This window comes from Lepisosteus platostomus, chromosome 7, assembly GCF_059453375.1.
Source record: "Lepisosteus platostomus isolate fLepPlt1 chromosome 7, fLepPlt1.hap1, whole genome shotgun sequence".
Lineage (NCBI taxonomy): Eukaryota > Metazoa > Chordata > Actinopteri > Semionotiformes > Lepisosteidae > Lepisosteus > Lepisosteus platostomus.
The window spans coordinates 61,003,921-61,024,169 of record NC_142617.1 but is presented as its reverse complement, the minus strand read 5'-3'; the positions used below and the strand labels follow the sequence as shown (position 1 = coordinate 61,024,169).

Below are 20,249 nucleotides of genomic sequence, written 5' to 3'. Positions count from 1 at the left end.
ATCAATGCAAACCTTTCGGTTCAGTTATCAATACAAACCTGTCAGTCGTTTATGAGAAGAAAAATAACGAGCGATGAATTTATATATTTTAATAAACCATCAAAATGGACTTTTCTATTGGTTAGTTTGCACAGCGCTCGAATTACGTATTTCTTTCATAACATAAAGCGCACATTCTCTCACTTCTGTTAACACTGCTTGAATATTCTCGTTTTTCCATGTGATCGACGCTAATTTGCCGTTTAAATAACAGCATTCTCCGCATCATCATTTTTGCTGTAACCTAGTAACATCTCCGCCGTTTCATTTGAAAGATTTTCTGTTTCCTTACACCTCCAAATGCTACAGACTGCTAAGCCTCTGATACTGAATCATGTCATGCTTCCACTTGAAAATCATTTATCTGGAGAAAATGGCAGGGGAACACGGATAAACAAATGACGGTTTGTATCCCCTGAAATATTTGAGAACCGACAACGAAGAACGAAATGGAAATATTTTCCTCTGTAACGTGCCATATAGATGCATTTTCCCAAGATTGTGTCTTTATGTCTCTGAATATTATGATAATTTCTAACTCCCAGTTTTCTCCGGTAGAATAACCCAATGACAATCACATATTTTGAGATAGCTCAACCCCTTCAGCAGACTACGGACAGCCTTGTTTAATTATAAAGAGCCTGCGAAGCAGCTATGAGATTGATTGATGTGTGCTTTAACCATCGAGGGGCTAATCTGCTTGAATGACGAATGGTTAAACCAATTGGTATAAAGATAACAAATCTATCCCCGTAGTGTCTTTATTTCAGGAAACCTGGAAAAAATGACTTCAGATACGGAGAGGGGCAATTGAAGCATAAAGCTGGTGTCTTAAAAAAAAACGAGGTGACTAAAGTCGAGCTTTCATTCGGCTTTACAGAGACCTATCGGCACAGCACAAGGTTGTTAGTGGAAATGTGTTCGCGTATCAGGACTGCGACTGCATTGGCAATGTACTGGACATTTCATCGTTTTCCGTCACACTCGTAAAAACCTCCTCCTTTACCGTTCAAGTCGATGGCGTTGTGATCGAATGGGATTTTCATTTCGCTTATAAAGACGCTACCCACCAGCGTTCGCGGGAATCTGAGGTTAATCACCTTTTCAGCACCTGGACAGCTCCTCGCCGTGGAAGACCTATATTCACCAAAAGGAGTCCCTGCCTGTGGTCGTGGGGAAAACCCTCTTCGAGCAGGAGCGGTCTGGTGTTTTCTCCTCGCTTTAAGGATGCACCTATCCAGTTATTTGGTTAGTCCGGGATACCTAACAACATACTGGTGAAGGATGATGCTCGGGTTTCGAATTCGACTCCTTCGATGTACCCCGAATTGTGAGCAGCAGAAGGGGTGTCTGTCCAGTTCAAACCCGCTAAGGATAGCAGCCTACACATTGCGAGACCGGAGCTTCACACACGCTGACCATCAGCAAGGGAGACATTATCATCATCACGGGGGAAAGGGAGGCACGATTACACAATGTAATCCAAGAAAGGTAGGTTGGATGCTCAGAACGAATCGTTCATTATAGTTTATGGGTTTCTTCCCTGCCTCCATCAGGAGAACCCCTACCCCCCCGCTCCTTTTCCACCACCACCACTACAGCCACACACATTCACACACCCTCTCTGCCTCCTCTTCTCTCGTTGTGTTAATTAAGGTTGCTTAAGACTCATGGTCAGAAGGTTCCACTAGCCTCAGTTGTTATTTACACGCGTATAATGAGCGGATTTGCGGACTCTGAAAAGCTGCTGTCTGCATTTGTAATCTGACGGATTTGGTGTGAGCGCAGGATTGAGTTACACAACGAGACAGAATGTGCACCGGAACCGACAGCGGTTCGAGGCCTTTCGAAGGAGCGAAGTGAAAGGGGGGGTGATAGAGAATTGTGGTAGAACTGTGAAAACATGGACGGGTTGAGACAACACCAGCTTGTGCTTTTCTGCTTACTCACAGAGAGGGATTGTGTGTATGCGAAAAAAGACGCAAGGATCTCCCGAAACGCGGCACGGGAAAGTATGAAGGAAACAGCCTCTGGGGTGGTAGTCTCGGAGCAAAGTGTTTACAGCGCCATAAGAGTGTTTTAGCTTCGACGTTTTAGTTCTGAGATACACGGATACAAGTTATGAGCGTTCGGTGAATTTCGTTCTTTGAAAACTTCCAGTGGTCTGTGTGTAGAGGAGGTAAAGAGAGGAAACGAACTGGCAACCACGACGTGATACTTCGGCAGGGACCGCTAAAAGATTAAATCTTGCATTTTCTCCAAGGCGAGGTCTGGGGAAAAGACGTAGAACTAATATGCATAGTTTGTAAAACTACTGTTGAAGTTCCCTTGGATACGAAGTAAAATGTCAACTTAAACAGTTGATTGTTGTACTGAATGTGACCAGTGTTAGATGGTGTTATTTCTTAGCTTTGTTTTTGTTTTGTCATAATTTAATTTCAAATTAGTTTAGCATTGAGTCAATGCCAGGTGCACTGAGGGCAGAAAGAGCTTAGAAGTCCACATAAATACTTTTTTGGTTAGTTACATAATGGCCGGAACACAGACCGGCCCTGACATGTGCTTTTTGCGATATTGAATAGCCACTTGAAGTGTTTGTTTTTTTCATGGAGAAAAAAATGTATATTCAGGCTGTTTCTTTTATGAAAATATATCCTGTCTAGAACCTGTTGAGAATAATTATTTTGCTTCCTCTAAACTTACACTATAGAAATATCTCTACACTTTGCATTTCAATAAGAATGCAGCATGCATCGTGTCTGATCCCAATATGTGATCTGGATCACTATGCAGACGGGACTCTTCATGCAGGACTAAGCTGTGGAGAAAATATATAACATCGAGCAATCTCAATCCAGAGGAAATGAACTGGTGTAGACATCTTTAATTTGTCTTTTGTAGTTTATACAGTATGTGTAGATTTGTAAAATATGTTTTAGAAGACAGAGACAAGAGTGCCCCTGAATGATGCTGTTCCAGTTTAGCTTGCTGTATTTTAAATGGAAGGTGAGGAAAATCCCATTTCATGTACAAGCTAGAAAATGAGGTCTTTAGGGGTGAGATTTTTGCTGAGATTTAAATAGAAGCATTATTCAAGAAGTCATTGGTGATTGCCTCAGGGCAGTGACCAGTTCTGCTGGCCAGTTCACAGCTTTTCACTCTATTCATTTTGATTAATTTGAAAAAACATCTTTGCTTTGAATGTACTTCAGTAGTATACAAGATTATTGTGTTTGTTTTGTGTTAAAAGATGTTAACTGAGTTATGCCTTTACAAGAGATATTATGCTACTAGTAATGATTTCTTTGCACAATTCCTCATGAGACAGAGGTGGTTTGCTGATTCATTGGTTTCTGAAATTGAACAGTGACATCTCCTAATAAAATTAATTACTATGGCCCCCACATTAAAATATCAGAAAGAATGAAATCATATTTAAAGCCAATGTTTCTTTACTGAGGGTATTTGGATTTTGTTTTATAAAAGTGGCTTATTGTTATCAACATTTCTTTTCAGTAAGATATTTTATTTTAAGAAAACTCTGACAAAAGTATGCAAAAGAATAGTTGGTTTTAAAAAAGCAAAGAACAAAATTAAATCTTTTTGAACCTCTCAGGGACTGAAGGTAAAAAAGCTATTTCCAGCCAAGAGACACACATTTCAATGACAGAAATCCAGAAATAAAGAGTGTTGCACAAGCACAGCAGACAAAAAGAAAGTAATTGTGACCACACCTTTTAATTGAATTATTTACAATGAACTTTTTATTAACTCCCTGTCTAGCTCTTTATGCAATAGTTTTTGTATTTGTTTTGTATTTCAGAAATCTGCATCTGAAAAATGTTAATACATTAGCGCAAATATTTCACAAACAATGGAGCTGGATTTAGAATAAATATTTGCGTCTGGCCAGTACCTGGATGGGAGACCTCCTGGGCAAAAATAAGGTTGCAGATAGAAGAAATCAGTACGGGGCGCTCACCCCGTGGTCTGTGTGGGTCCTAGTCCTGCCTTTGGTTGAGAGGTAAAACCAAGGTCCTGACTCTATGTGGGCATTAAAAATCCCAGGTTGTTTCTCAAAAAGAGAAGGGGTGTTACCCCAGTGTCCTGGCCACATTTACACCCCTGGACGTGACTAAACATGGCCTCCTAATAATCCCTATCTATGAACTGGCTTCATCTCTCCATTCTCCTCCCACTGAGAGCTGTCGTGTGGTGAGAGTACTGGCTGCCATCACATCATCCAGGTGGGGCTGCACACTGGTGGTGGTGGAGGGGAGTCCCCATTACCTGTAAAGCGCTTTGAGTGGAGTGTCCAGAAAAGTGTGAGTAAAGAGCATCACCCTGCTAGATTTAGGGAGAATTGAGAATCCTTGCTTTTGTATGTCTGTGAGTTCTGAGCAACTGCCATTAAGCATTTGAGAGCCCTAGTAGAAGCTCGAAAACTAAATCCAAGAAAGATATGTTAATGTTCTGGTGCTTACACTTCTTTAGCTATTTGATGTCACAATGAATTAAAAATAAAGGTATATATATTTCCTTCAGTTCTATAATGGATTTAAGTTGTTTAATTATGTCAAGGAAGTTAGTTGACGATTTAATTAGTCTTCACATCTACCTTACTGGATCACTATGATTTCTCATGATCTTCCCTTTTCCACTTGAGCTCCTCAGAATATTAATAGAATACTGGACGTGGGATTTCCAAAGTTGTCCCCTTTATAGTTTTGTCCTTATGCGCAAGGGGTTTACAGGTGCAACATTATGACATCGATATATGATACCTCAGTACCATTTTCAATCTGCAGATTCTCCTGATCTCCTTGACAGATCCGGTTCAGATATTTTTGAAATTTCCATGTAGATTGGTGATTGTTTTCTTTAATCCGCTTGTCACCCTGGGTGGGACTTTAAAGTGAAGTGTGTGCTCTCTGTATTTCCTGTACTGTATGTTTGCTGAGTGAGGTACCATAGAAGAGAGAAAGATACAACAGTCCAAGGGAAGCAAAAAGTGTTGCCCAAGCTCTGTGCTGAAACATTTACATCCTAACCTTCTGCTGAAGTACAGCTGCCACATATGGAAAACAAACTTACACTTCAAATATCGAATTCCTCTACTGTGAAGAACAGGCTAGGCCCGGCTGATCAATAATGGGAAGTGCTCACTGTTCTGCTGGGTGGTGGGAGGAGCTGGTCGGTCTTTGTATGCTCAGACCCAAACATTACTGGTAAACTCCACCATGATGGTTTCTGCCTGCCCCAGCCTACGAAGTGTCATGTTGGAAATGGAAATGGATTTTTTTGCAGAACAATGCACAATATTGGCAGGAAACTACAACTGATTTAGCTGTGTGACTGTGAGGATATTCTTAAAACATTTCTGATACATAACCTTAGAGGCCTGGTACAACTGGACAATAGAACTACTGCTGTATGAAGAGCCCAGCTGTATTAACATGGGCACTGTCATGCATGGCAGTATATTTAGTGTACATTTACACAGCGTGCTTAGCTAATAATAATAATAATAATAATAATAATAATAATAATAATAATAATAATAATAATAATTGCTTACACTTATATAGCGCTTTACTGGACACTCCACTCAAAGCGCTTTACAGGTAATGGGGATCCCCTCCACCACCACCAATGTGCAGCATCCACCTGGATGATGCGATGGCAGCCATAGTGCGCCAGAACGCTCCCCACACATCAGCTATCAGTGGGGAGGAGAGCAGAGTAATGAAGCCAGTTCATAGATGGGGATTATTAGGAGGCCATGATTGGTAAAGGCCAATGGGGAAATTTGGCCAGGACTCCTGGGTTACACCCCTACACTTTTCGAGAAACGCCCTGGGATTTTTAATGACCACGTACGTAATTACATACGTACTTACAGATCATTACAATGCTACAATATATATGTTCTGTGCAATGTATTTCATGTGTTATCTATTTTATAGTTCTGTGCCGCTGCAGAAGTACATGATTATTTTGAAATAAATATGTAGATATAATTTAAAACAATAATTTATACAGTAAGGAGCAGTATGGTGGTGCAGTTGTTAGCTTTGCTGCTTCACAGCGCTGGGGCCCTGTGTTCAGTTCCGGACCTGGACTGTTATCTGAGTGGAGTTTGTATGTTCTCCCTGTGTTTGTGTGGGCTTCCTCCAGGTGCTCCAGTTTCCTACCACAATCCAAAATCATGCTGGCAGGTACGCTGGTTTCAAGTATATACGGTTTAATTGCCTTCTCGGGAAATTGGCCCCAGTGCGAGTGTGTGCGTCTGCGCTTGTGACTGTCTGCCCTACGATGGACTGGTGTCCCATCCAGGGACAGGCTTTCGGGGACAGACTTGGGCTCCCCCGTGACCCAGAATTGGAAGAAATGGTTAGAAAAGGGACGGAATATGCAGTATACAAAATAAGCAAATCACCAACAGAAACAATAACATGGTAACTCCATGCAAGTAAATGTGTTATTGCTATGGACAGTAAATACATCCTCCCTGTAAAGTGTTGCTGCTTTATGTCTATTTCATTTTGTGCTGCTTGATGTACTGGTGTGCTGCATTCATAATATACCACATGAAAATGATGGGTATGCCTGTACACATTGAAATCCCTTCTTTTCATTGAAATTGTCTTCTTTTCTTTCTTTAGGTTCACAATGTTTAAATTTGCTTCCCTGTGCACACTACTCGGGAGTTAGAACTGGGTGAAATCATATGTAATCTCAGCCCACATCTCTCAACATGGCCAACCCTCAGTAAGTATGAGCCTCTATCTTCCTGACCTTCATTAGCCCTGTGCAGTCTTTCAGTTCATGCATGCAGCACAGCTGAAACACAGTCATTCAGTTGCTTCACACAAGAAGCATATTCCTCATTTCCTAAGTATTCACTGGTGCCACTTGGGAATGGATGAGCCTGTTTGAAATGCGGCAGACCTCACCTCTCCTAACAATTTCACTTACCTTGCCATTTTTTTGATCAAACACAATCTATAGAAGATTGAGTAATTGATGAAGCAGAGTTAGGCTCAATGTGAACAAGGAGATACGAGGACATTGTGAGCTCACTGCCTGTGGTCCCTCTTGATTTGTTTTTTTGCTTGCTTGGTTCTTTTTGTATGCGGATCCACAGTTGTTTTAAAGCAAGCAAGGATTGTCAGATTTGCTGGTGAGCTTCGTGTGGCATGCATTACCTGCCCTATTTCCTTCTGAATGCTTTGTCTCACATCTAAGTGTGTTAACTGATGCCTCAAGCATCAACGTGGAACACAGAGATCAGGTCTGTGGGGAAAACAGCAAGGAGGGAGTTCTTTAAAAGCTGTGGTGCTCGTTGTTTTCACGTGGTCTTCTTTATAAAACCATAGCTAGTTAACACAAGTGTAGGAACTCATTTCTCTAGACACACAAAGGGTACTAAAGAGATGCATGTCAATGGAGTATTTCATATTATCAGTAAATATTCCCCACTAAATTGGTGTGATTTCCCACTATTTTAATATGCTGTTTGAAGGAAGATTTTGTTATTTTTCCTGGAATAGAACATTGGCTGCCCTCTTGAGACCAAGGCTCACTTCACTTACAGTGAGGTTTTGTGGCCGGCCGACTGTAGATACAAGTATCATTTGTACAGCATGAAAATAAAATGGGATTGTGAACTATGTGGAGATCGCACACCTAGAATAAGAAAGTAGTAAAGCATCTTTGAGCTGGCTGTGCCAAGCCTGACACTCAGAGAGACGTGAAATGGTTTGGCTATCCAGTGTTTTGTTGTGCTGCAATGATTTTGCCCTATCCCTCTGTCCTTCTCCCCTTGATTTTCCCTCAGGCTCTCCATAGAGATGAATCGCAATGTGTTTGCACTGGATAACGAGTATTTCAATAAGTACTGAAGGACGTGTGATCAGCGAGCCACTGGCCATCCACAGGCAGCTGCAGTACAGCCCCTCACTCTGAGGGTTTCTTATACTTTTTTAGTATGCGGTAGCATCTTCCCCTAGTCATATCCTTATATTAGTAATTACTCTCTGTGTGGCCCTCAAACAGCTCCTGCATGATGATAGCATAAGTGGGCTGCTGTGTTGAGAGTCGTAAGACACGTTTCAGTCTCCTGGTCTCCTGGATTAAAGGAGAAGTATTCTACTGATGTAGTCCCTTCTGCTTTTTTCAGCTTGTCCAGGCATCTTTTTAAATGTATTTTTAATTAAGTGACCATGGATTGGGAGCAATGGGACTGGCTACAGTCAAGCAAAAAGCAAAGTGTCACTGGGTCATGTTAAAGGTTAATCTTGAAGCTCTGGGGGTCTCACTGCATTTCTGTCTTTCTTGGGACTTCAACAATTGGATCAGGGCAATTTTATAGACCGTACATAGCATGTATTGTCAGCTGTAAGAGTCACAGATTATTAGTAGCCTTAGATTATTCACCTACTGTACAACCTTTAAAAGTTTTTTCTAGAATGAATCAGTGTTTTGTAAAATAGTTATTATGGATGAGTACATATACAATAGCTGAATTAAGTGAGTGAATGATATTATTTTATATAAAGGAGCTAAACCTCTTTATTATTGTTATTATTATTTTTATGTTTTAACACCTCATCATCTTGGGCTGATTTCATATGAAAAAAGAGACTTTGAATGCAAAGCCCTGTGATGATAATGTATACACAGTTGGTTTTCCAAGAGTCTGCTGTTATAATGCTGCTGAAGTTGAAGAATTCTGAGATTTGTTTTTTTGAAAATGCTTCCCAAAATGCAAGAGCTCACAAAAGAGAAAAAGGTCTCATTAAAGGTTGTTGAATTTAAAGAAAACCATCTGACCCCACTTTGTTTATTTTTTCAAAACCAAATATTGCCTATCACTACCTTTTCCCTAAGAATCAGTTATGTGAATCATCACAACTAAATAAATTCTAAGGGTAACCCAGTTTCCACCCCACCATGTCAAACAGATTTTCTAACAGAAGTTAGACCACCACCAGGCGTTGTTTCTGAAGACAGTAGTTTGGTACATTCTTGTACACATCTTTGAAATGACGTGCTCACACTGGAGAGATGTTTTTTTAATCACTTTTTTAAAAAATAGTTAATAAAAAGGATAATAAATGATCATATTGAGAAAGAATAATGCACAGAATGGCACGTAAACCACAAAATAACAGGAAGCAACAGATACAGTACTTCTACAGAAATAACTTACTAAAACATCTGTATGAAAGGACTGCATTGACATTTTTTTATGGCGACTCATCTTTAGTCTATGAGAATGCAGATATGAGAAATAGATGGGACATTCTTTAATTTTTGTTGTGAAACATATCTGGAGCTATTTTAAAACTTCTTTAGAGTTCTCGAAGTATGGTTCCTCTTTTTTGTGTTGCCAATTGTCAGATTTTTAGTTGAAAAAAAGGTTGCTTTTACAGTAGTGAATCACAGTTGATGCATTTGTAGGACTAAAATCAGTCAAAGCTTCAAATTTAAAAGACCTACAAAAAAATCATCACATTTTTTGAAAGGAGAGAAAACAACTATTTGAAGGCCATACAGGGACGTATTACTCCTTTTGTAAGTTCAGTTATTCTTTCTTTGTAGCTGTCAGACATAATCTCCTGAACTGTTGTTCTGTTATAGCTGAACATCATACTTAATGCATTGCTGAGTGAGATTTCTGAGTAATATGGGCAATAGTTGTTAAGAAAATGTATTATCAACATTTATAACAGATACATGGCAGAATGGTGTCATTCTACATATTAAATAATATAGGCAAGGTCTGTTTTAATTTTAGTGGTTCCATTAAAGCTTCCTTTATAACCAGCAGTATTTGGTCACAACAGCAAATCCTGCCTGCTTTTGAACTCTTGCAGTCCTCTTCATTTTGCTTTGGGCAGCTTTAGGGAGTTTACCTCCAAAGACTTTTTCTGGGCTCTTTTTGTTCCTTTTGTTCAGTCAAGAGATCAATCCAATCAAAGAATCCTGACAAGTGGTGGTGTCTTTGCGTTGCAGGAGAGTCAAACAACACAGAAGTGAGGCTCAGCATTCATTTACCTTATCAAATGAACACAGGAAAAAAAAGGCAAAAATTGCTACTACAGGGAAGCCCTTGCTTGAAAGAGGTCTTTGCCAAATTGAGACTTGAATCCTTGCCTGCATACGGTATGTGTTCTACACTGTCTGAGCCTTCTGGAGAGGAGTGATATCTGCAGATTGACCAGAGTTGCTTAGCAGTTGCAGAGCTGAAAGGCGACCACATGGCAGTACTACCAGAGGTAGTTTAAACAATGCACCTGTTAATAAAAGGTCTGTATTAGAAGAGCCTCTATTTTGCTGCTACAAGCAGGCCAGCTGAGGCTGAAATGGAATCTTTCACTGAAGAATGACTGTGCTGTCCAATCAGACTTTACTGTTTTCCTAAAGAATGTCACTGTTTTTGTCAAGGTTCTTTTTTTTTTATAAATCTAAGTTAAAGTGACAAGCAACCCTTATTTTTATACCACAAAAAAAGTCTAGGCATGCCACTTCTTGAGTTTCAGTTATACCAGTGACAATACATGTCTTACAGTATACAAATGTAATTTGATGGATGTATATGCACAATTTTTCATTTTTTTGTACTTTGAAGTCAAATGATTTTTTTAGCCATTATTTGTCAATGCGGGTCAGTTTGACTCCAATTACATGGCAGGGATGACATCCTTCTATTGAAAATTGTAATTGTTTTGGATTTGCTTGAAAAGAGACATGTTCTGTTTATTATTGAACTCTCTCCTCCCTGCATTGCACATAAAAAGCAATGCCAGTACACTGTACCTCAGTATGCATTTTATAAAGATTTTTAATTCACTTTTAAAACAGAGCAAAGCAATGTTAAATTAAAATAAAATAAAATTTGACTCCAGATTTCTGAAGAACTGGGTGACATATGACATGGAACTGAAAAGACACAATAATTATAAGTAAAAGAATCAGAAACTGTAAACAGACACGCAAAAACAAGGGAACTACTGCGGTTCTGGCAATATGGATAAATCTGATATATGGAGAAATATCTGTCATTTAGAAATCTTTTAGCTTTAAAGACTCATCATCTGGAGAATACCAGATCTAAGTCTTGTACAAAAGATGAGTAAAAAAATTGCTAAAGAGTGGTCCAGCTCTCCATTCATGCTGGAATTCATTCCCTGCGATCCTTCCAGGAATAGGCTGAAGAGTGAGGCCTGATCCTGGAATCAATAAAGTGCTAGAAACCAAATGAGCAAGATGGGCCAATTGCCTCCTAATGATTACAACCGTTCTTACATTCGTACATGATAAAACTGTGGTGGGTCTGCCTGTGATCAAAATAGCCATTGGCTAAGGTACAAAGGAAGGTGAGCCCTGTATGAGCAGCAGTGCTTCAGTGATTGTTTAAAACAAACCTTTGGTAAGAGTACTGTAGCTTACACTAAATGATCACACTATTTGACTGTAAGAAGATAACTCTCACAGTTTAAAAGTAAATGAGTTGAGTTCGCCAGAAATATAGCAGAGGCTCCAATATGCACAGTATGAGATCTGTTCCTAATGACCCCAGCGGTGCTTGGAAACTGTGGGGAAGACAGACAGGGGATCAAACCACAGGGGTAACACATGTGAGGGTGGCTGAGGCAGTGCATCATGGCAAGGCAGCATACTCAGGTCCCCGGTCTGAAATAAATCGATGACCGTAAGTAGTTAGGCTTTCGGAGCACACTTGAGAAGTATGGGATTGTCGAAGCCCCTCGGGCTACAAAGTCTGATTACAGCTCACAACGCTGCTTTTTCTGCTTGTTCAGTAGGACTGGAGTGATGAACCTGTATTGCGTTAAGTGTAAAGGATTTAGGCCATACAGTCTTGTAAATATTGTAAGTTTACTCTTTATTTAAAAAAAAAACTATTATTTCGCCTGTAAACAAACCAAATACTAATTGCCTCCGCTGAAATTCCCTTCATTTATCATCACACATCCTGCCAGTATTGTCTCAGTTAAACTATTTTGAGTGAGGGCCTTCACTTTCAATTGTGTGGTTTGACTGGGACAGTACTGAGGCTTTGAACTGGAGAATTTCAACATGCTCTAGTACAAATCTAGGTCTTGTAGAAATATAGGTCAGGTAAAGCTGTGTTTTGATAAACATTTCTTGATTATTTTAATTCACCTGCATTTTGTCTGCTATGCTATACTAAAATCCTCATCTCTAGGCTAAAGATGTATATGACTGTGATCTTCCAAATTCAATGTAATAGGAATAACGTTAGGGATCCTGTACAATATCTTGTATCCTGTACAATATGAAATATAGGGTGTACTGTTTATTATTGACAAATGCTGCAGGCAGTGTTTTACATCTTCAGCTAACAATTCTTGATGGCTAGTTTTTTTACAGCTCTCTAAAGCAGCTGGCATGAGAATTTGACAGCTGTTGACTGAATTTCTGGCATGTGTGTGATGCCTCTATTTACAGTTTCCTTAAACTCACTTTGCTCAAAAAGCAGTGTGTTTCTGCCGGCAAGTGAATTTTGGCCACGCAGAATGAAGAAGTGAAAGTCATCAGACAGCACAGGCAATTTTGAGTCAGCCTGAGGGACTTGAAATCAATTGTTGTTTTCTTTTATAAATTGAGTGTTATTGTACTCTTTCACAGATCCTTCATATTTTACAGAAGGATGCGGCAGATTGTTTTTTCATGGTCAGACAATTTTCTGACTGTATTTTCTAAACGACACCCCATTTCCCATTCAAAGTGTAAATATTAAGGTGTTCTATGTGGTATTATGTTACCTTGTGGACAACAAACCTTTTAGCACTTTGACCATTTCTGTAAAATTGACATCTGAAAGACAGGGTGCCCCAGTCATTCATACAACGTTGAACATTATCTGTAGAGTTGTGGTGAAAACAATAGACCTACCATTAACAAGTACTGTATTTGCTAGGACACTCTGATGTGGCTCTATAAAAAATATTAGTTCTTGTAAAGTGGTCACTGTCATGTAGTGGTCAATACACATTATGCTGCACACTGCTAGTTGTATACTAGTGAGAGCACTGCAAATATTTGATGAAGATAAATATTCAATAAATTCTGAAGAATTATCCTTTGTGATTAACTGCTACTTTTGGCAAGTTGTATTTGTTTTACATTCTACTTTTTTCAAGTTTATTCAGTCCTGAAATTTCATTTTTAATCTAGTTTTGACACACTGAAAGCATTCATTTCTTAAATAGGTTATGGTTGTGTTCATGAGCTAATACTTCATTTTAGTATTGTTTAAAGAGTAGTTATAATATTTTGAAATATCTCAAGTAAAGTTTGTGGTGGCCTTTCATTTGCCAAGTACAGTACAGTACTTGATGCATCTCTCCCTGGTATATATTTTACTGAAATTGTATTGAATCTAGAGGATGTGATTATTACATTCACATATGTTCACAAAATGGATGAAACTGTTTCAGAGTCATTAGTGACAGGGAGCTTTTCAGTTGTAGCTCCAATATTATCTTCCCTTTGGGAGCAGGAAAATCTGGGAAGCTGCTAGATTGAACCCAGGCTTTTACATGTTTATGCTTTTTTATTGTTCCAAGCAATGGCACACATGTGGACAATATTTTTTGAAAGATTGACTCATCTTCGGATTTCATGCAAAATGTCATTAATTGATTTTTAATTTATACTGTTCCATGGTAAAGGGAATTGTCTGAAAACACTATGCATTTGGATCCATAGTCTGTGACTTTTTTGTTTCTTTGGGGGCAAATTGAAGAACCATTGCATTATGGCAAATGCTAATTACTGAGGAGAAGAGGGGGGAAAATAAGTTTCAGAAGAGGTGCTTCAAATCAGAAAAGGTACTTTATTCAACTGGGTAGTTTGATCTCTGTCTGCTGTGTGCAAACAAGTGAAAAAGGAGCATTGTGTTCCATTAGCATGAGCAGTATTCAGTGGAGATCCACTTAATTAAAATACCCTTTGAAGAATATTTTGGAGTTAATGATTATGTTGGGAGTATTTTTTTTTTCGTAAAGAGGGAATTGAAGAGCCGAGGACCATTCAAAACTATGAAACAGCCAGGTGTATGGCTTTCAGTTTGTTGTGCATGCTGCCAGCTAAAATTGCAATTTTATTTCTTCCCCTCTCTGCCACAACATGCACTGACTGAGGCTGTGATAATACCAATGTGTACAGTAACAACCAATATCCTGGTTGATCTACTGCATAGATTACAATGTGCAGGTCACCGATACTTGCAAAATTAAGAGTGATTTGGCACGCGTTAAAACAAAACATAAACACTACTGCCTAATCACAGATTTCAATCACATTAATTGCTGTTTGGCTTCTATCGAACAAGAAGGTAACTTCAGCTATTGGGTTGTCATATGGATGGGTGGATCAAAGCATTTATTTAATCTGGGGCTAAGTGTGCAATCCTCTTTAAAATACATATCATCTGTGCAAGTGTTGTGGGGCAATATTGAGGCTGTGACTAAACCACCTGGCAGTAAATGTAGGGATGGTAATAGAAGTCCAGTTCCTCTTGATGGACAGGAAACCCTGTGTTTAAACTGGAGGTGTGTCTGATCAGTAACCTGACACAAAATGGTGGAACAAACAGGCAGTATAGAAATTAAAATAGCAAATTGCAATAATATTCACAAGTCAAAAATATAATGACCTTCATTCTATAATGGCCATAGTAACTGGAGAGTAAAGAGTTTCTGAAAAGACCTCAACAGAGGTCATGCAAAAGGGGCATAAAACTGCCCTCTGACACTCCACTTGCCTGCAGAACTTGCTCTTACATATGATCAAATAATGTTTTTCACTCAGTGAGAGCTACAGCAGCAGAGCACAACAGAGCTAGAGAAGTAGAATATACAGTACAGCCAAAAAACATTTTTTTAAGTGCTTGGCCCAACTTTGAGCCATGGGCAAACATGATCTTGTTGGTCAAAGTTAAATTTTCTAACATACTGTTTCTTGAGGTTTCGAGAAATGATCATCACTCTTATTTGCATGTGATTTGTTCCACTCAACAATTCTTTGAGAGGGTGGGCGGGGGGAGGGGGGCAGTGCACCATCTGGTGCCCGTGGTAGCAGTATGGTGGATTACCCTGCACGATGGGTTGTTTTAAATCAAAACCCTAATCCAGTTTGCGTCGCACGCTGCGTGTTACTGCTGGCAGTGTGGAGGAGATGCTGTCCAGTTCAATGTCTCACATGTTTTATTATTGTTGAGAGTAGGAAGCAGAGGTTTACAATTGTAGCATAAAACCTTGGCATATTTTCAGGAAGAGACATTGCCATGTTTGACCCACTTTTCTGATGATATCAGACGTCTGAATTGCTGTCTTAAGTTTAATTCAGCCAGTTCTAACTAGGTTTACTGGCTTGTCTGACAAGATGCTTTGAAAAACCACAAACAGTTGCCCAGATATGGCTCTATAGATGTAAGGACATGGAATTTCAGTGAGAGATTTAAGATCAATATACTGAGATCGGCCAGTTTCTTTAAGTACTCTATGTTGCTCACAATGTGATGTTCCTTCTGAAAAGTAAATTTACACTGTCATTTTGAAGTTTTCCTATTATCTTACCACACTTGTTGTCGTGTTGCACGCTTCATCATCTAAAGTGCATTCATCAAGAACACTCTTCCTGGTACGTTGCAGTCTGCTTTTATAATGGTTAACATGTATAGGGTATCCTTTCTAAAGTTTAACGGGTCAAATACATCCTGAGTAATATAGAAAAAGAAATATAATCTTGTCATTTAGTTATTGTTTTGGTACAATATATGGATCTTGGCGTTAGAATTGTTGACAGTTTAGAGTTCTCTAGCAAAAAGCTGAGAAGAAAATTATGTTCAATGTTCAAAATACATTTGAATAAATCTGCTATATCAGATACTCCTTTTATAATTCTATGTTGTGTTTGCTTTGACAAATACAAATAATACAGTATATTCTAGCTCATGCCAAATTTTTGTAGAGTAAATGACTCAGTGTCATGCATAAGTCTCTTTTTTAAACAGGCAATATTTGTTCCAATTGCACTTATATATAGAGAAAAATAAATTATACATTTCCTCTGGTTTATACTGTGCAGTTTAAGGTTTTCAGACACATAATATGAGTTACAGTGTTTTGCTTAGGGTAAATTTACTTTGGCACTAAAAATCCCTAAACATTAATAATTGTAAAATGCAGCCTTTGGTCCTAAAGATAGTTGTAAAGGTACAGTAAATACTGCATTTAACAAACTACTGTTAGTAAAAAATACAGGGCATAAGTATACCTTGGCAATTCGGTATTGAGGATTGTGTGTACATTAGTTACAGAACAGCAAGACACAATATACATTCTATTTGTGCACTATATTTGATCCACTCTACTGGCCATTTCTAATAATTTACTTTGACACTCTCCATTCACTGGTTTTGCTGTTCGAGTGGCATGTGTTTTGTTCCTCAGTATCTCTCAGTCAGTTCCATATACTCATTTGCATTTTATCTACTGGGACAGGTAGGGTATATTCCATAGCTAAACTTACAGTACAGTATGTATTGTTTATACCTGTATAGCATCAGATATTGGAATTTACTGTCTTCCTTTTCAAAATGCAAATGATAAATACCTGTTAACTACAAGCACATTTAATGCAATGCTGTTGAGTATCCCCGCCAATAAGCAACACAAAGTGTGCTCAGGAAGTGAGATAATATCACTGTAGATAATATCATCATTATCATCATCCAGGGGTGCAGCAGGTTGGTTTTTCCTGACCGCAGTTGTTTGCAGTGCAGTTGATGATATTCAGCATTCACCTGCACATCTAAAGGTGTGCTTCGGGTAAAGCCATCATCAGTGCCTCAGTGCAGATGCTCTTCCTTGAGGTGGATGTGAAAAGGATCAACGGGCACGCTTGCAGCTGGAGCTCAGCGTGCCAGCTAAACCTGGCATTAGCATGAAACGTAATCACTTCAAAGTGGCCGGGGAGCCTGTGTCTCAATCAAATGAACTTCACTTGAGGTCTTTCTGACACATCCCATTGCAGGACATTGACACTGTTACAGACAGCTCCGTAATTATGCAATTGTTGCCTGGATCAGATAATTTATGAAAGAGCAGACTGCGACAGATTTCCTGCCATGCAGTGCATCACAGGACTGATCTGGTCTGATCTACACACTCATACAAACCTGAGACAGGCAGGGTGAAAATGGAAAGCTCACAGGAATGATCTGGTCTGATCTACACCAGCAGCCATATCACCCTGCAACTCACAACTGGCAACCCACTGAAGCTAAGCAGGTGTGAGCCTGGTCAGTACCTGGATGGGAGACCTCCTGGGAAAGACTAAGGTTGCTGCTGGAAGAGGTGTTAGTGGGGCCAGCAGGGGGCGCTCACCCTGTGGTCCATGTGGGTCCTAATGCCCCAGTATAGTGATGGGGACACTATACTGTAAACAGGCGCCGTCCTTCGGATGAGACGTAAAACCGAGGTCCTGACTCTCTGTGGTCATTAAAAATCCCAGGGCGCTTCTCGAAAAGAGTAGGGGTGTACCCCGGTGTCCTGGCCAAATTTCCAATTGGCCCTTACTAATCATGGCCTCCTAATAATCCCCCTCTATGAATTGGCTACATTACTCTGCTCTCCTCCCCACTGATAGCTGATGTGTGGTGAGCGTTCTGGCGCACTATGGCTGCCGTCGCATCATCCAGGTGGATGCTGCACATTGGTGGTGGTGGAGGGGAGTCCCCATTACCTGTAAAGCGCTTTGAGTGGAGTGTCCAGAAAAGCGCTATATAAGTGTAAGCAATTATTATTATTATTACACACTCATACAAACCTGAGACAGGCAGGGTGAAAATGGAAAGCTCAGGGCCAGGCATGTGACAGTTCGAGTAAGCATGTCCCTTGAACTACTGTATGCCTGCAGTCTCCTACATCATACACTGATGAATTGCAGGTCCAAGGATCAGGGTCTCTCATAAGATTATGCTAAAGAGTGGCAATGTCTAAACTATTAATTGCATTTTAGTATCTCCAGGATTGGAAGAAACTCTGTCCGTGGACAACATAGAAGGGAAAATAATTCACCTCTGTAAAGCGTACAGTATTAGAGAGGTTGCAAATTTGTGGAGATATGCGTCCCACATAACCCATAGGAGCTGCCGGAAGTTGCTATCCAGTACTAATTCTGAATAGTAAATTAACTGAACGGACTTTGACTGGTGTCCCGTCCAGGGTCTGTCCTGCCTTGCACCCGTTGCTTACCAGGATCGGCTCCTCCGCGACCCTGAATTGGAAGAAGTGGCTCAAAAAGGATCAGATAGATGAATGGACTTCAGCCTTCAAAATCTCAGAAACCCAAAATCTTGAGTTTTCAAAAGATTGCATTTTTGTAGTCTGAAACCTTGCAGGGTCAGTGAAACAGTGACAAATCTGTGGAGCTTAAATATTTTGGTTGCTATGGTTATATTTCCAGAATTTAAGAAGAGGAATAAATTCACCAAGCCAAAACAAAAGTATTGAAAAATAACCTACTAGAACAGACATTGAAATGGATTTCATTTTGCAGTGTTTACAATGGCAGGTAAAAATGTAATTTGAAAAGTGTTAAACTGAGCTCCTGAGCATACAGTTCCCATAATCTCGCATTAACAGAATTGTTAAATTTTAGAAACATGACTGGGTAAAAATGTTTTCTTAAAAGAATAATGTAAATTATTATACTTATTTAAATAACAATGAATGAGATCAAGAGGGAACAGACAGCCTGTAATAAACACACACTGTAGCACTAATTCTCCACAGGGTATTTTTATATTTTTTATCGATTTGATCATTGTGATTTATTGCTGTGCTGTGAAAAAACACTGGAGGCCAAAGAATAAATGGTGTTATTTTGAGTGCCCTGTCTTTGGCTATGATTACTTTGGAAAAAGAAATGACATTCTTTAAAAAGACAGAGCGCACTGGCATGGCAAGAATATTTTGGATGCTTTATTTTTAAACTGTGGTGATCTATGTCTTCTGATTCACAGCCGTGCTACTTCTGTTCATAACTGTTTTTACTGGTTTACTGGTTTTGCTCTGGTCCTTTTAGTATTTCTCCAGTCTGGCGCTTTTAACTGTGTGAATGGTGTGGAGGTACCTGAGTGGTTCGACCAGTTACAATGTAGACCTTGTGCATCTGTGCCTGGTCACCGAGTTTGAGCGCGATCCAGCAACAACAGTTCAACAACAGACTCATCGCCTCCGGGGTCAAGGCTGGGATTAATCACCCAGGGCTGCCTCCACTCCCAGTGAAACAACAATCCCTGCAGCCTCCCAGTGTCTACCAGCTCACTGTGATGTCAGTGAGGGATGCGTTTCTACTCCACTTCGCACTGGTACTTCCTATATGTCTCTGCAGAGATTGTTTCGTGTCCAAAGAAGAAAGGCCTGATGGGTGAGCTGGTTTCAGGAGACTGTTGACACTCATTCACCCCATGCAGGAACAAGAGTCATTGCTGTGGGCCAGTACATGAAGACCCTTATTGGGTCCAGATTGGGTGGTGTACAATAAAAGTGTCAAATGGAGAGATAAAACATCTATAAAAACAGATTGATTGCTCAATTGGTGGCCAGGAGAAATATCTGCCCATTCTCATTCTCCACTGGTGGTATAAGAGTTTCTGCTTTGAGCCAAGACATGAAGAAACAATTTGTGATGGGTGTAAAATGAAGATACCAACACTGGATAAAAAGATTTATACATAGTTGTATTATTATGGTCTTAGTGGGTCTCTCCTTGAAATGTTTAAAGCTCTATCCCTTTTTTTTAGTGGACAAGAATGAAATGATTATCTGTGGCACCATTCATGTCTTCATGTCAAGGTATTTGTTTTGACCTCTGTGTGTGGTGCGTAACACTTTCCAAAATTAGTATCCCAAGATTCTCCAGCTCCAGTTCTCTTTTAACGTCATTATGATTTAATTAGAAACTGGGTCAAAGCCAACAAAATCATTGCTAGATTATATATTGAAAAAGCCTGTCCTGATTTCACCTTTAAAAACTGGCAAGTCACAAGAGCACAGAGGGTTCTGTCGACGACGCAAGACTCTTCTGTTTTCAGGTACAGTAGAGTCCTCTGATGAAATTCACCTTCCGTAGTGTGACCTTCTGTA

The 20,249-nt window shown here is 39.6% G+C and overlaps 1 protein-coding gene across 1 annotated transcript in view; it reads left to right on the top strand.

Moving 5' to 3' along the window:
• The first annotated feature begins 212 nt into the window (after positions 1-212).
• Positions 213-20,249, top strand: part of tmem266 (transmembrane protein 266) — an 83,441-nt gene continuing 63,404 nt past the window's right edge. The window contains exons 1-2 of the mRNA XM_088641560.1: positions 213-1,530; positions 6,705-6,810. Of these exons, the coding sequence (XP_088497686.1) occupies positions 6,797-6,810 (14 nt within the window). The 5' untranslated portion in view covers positions 213-1,530; positions 6,705-6,796. The remainder of the gene's footprint in view (positions 1,531-6,704; positions 6,811-20,249) is intronic.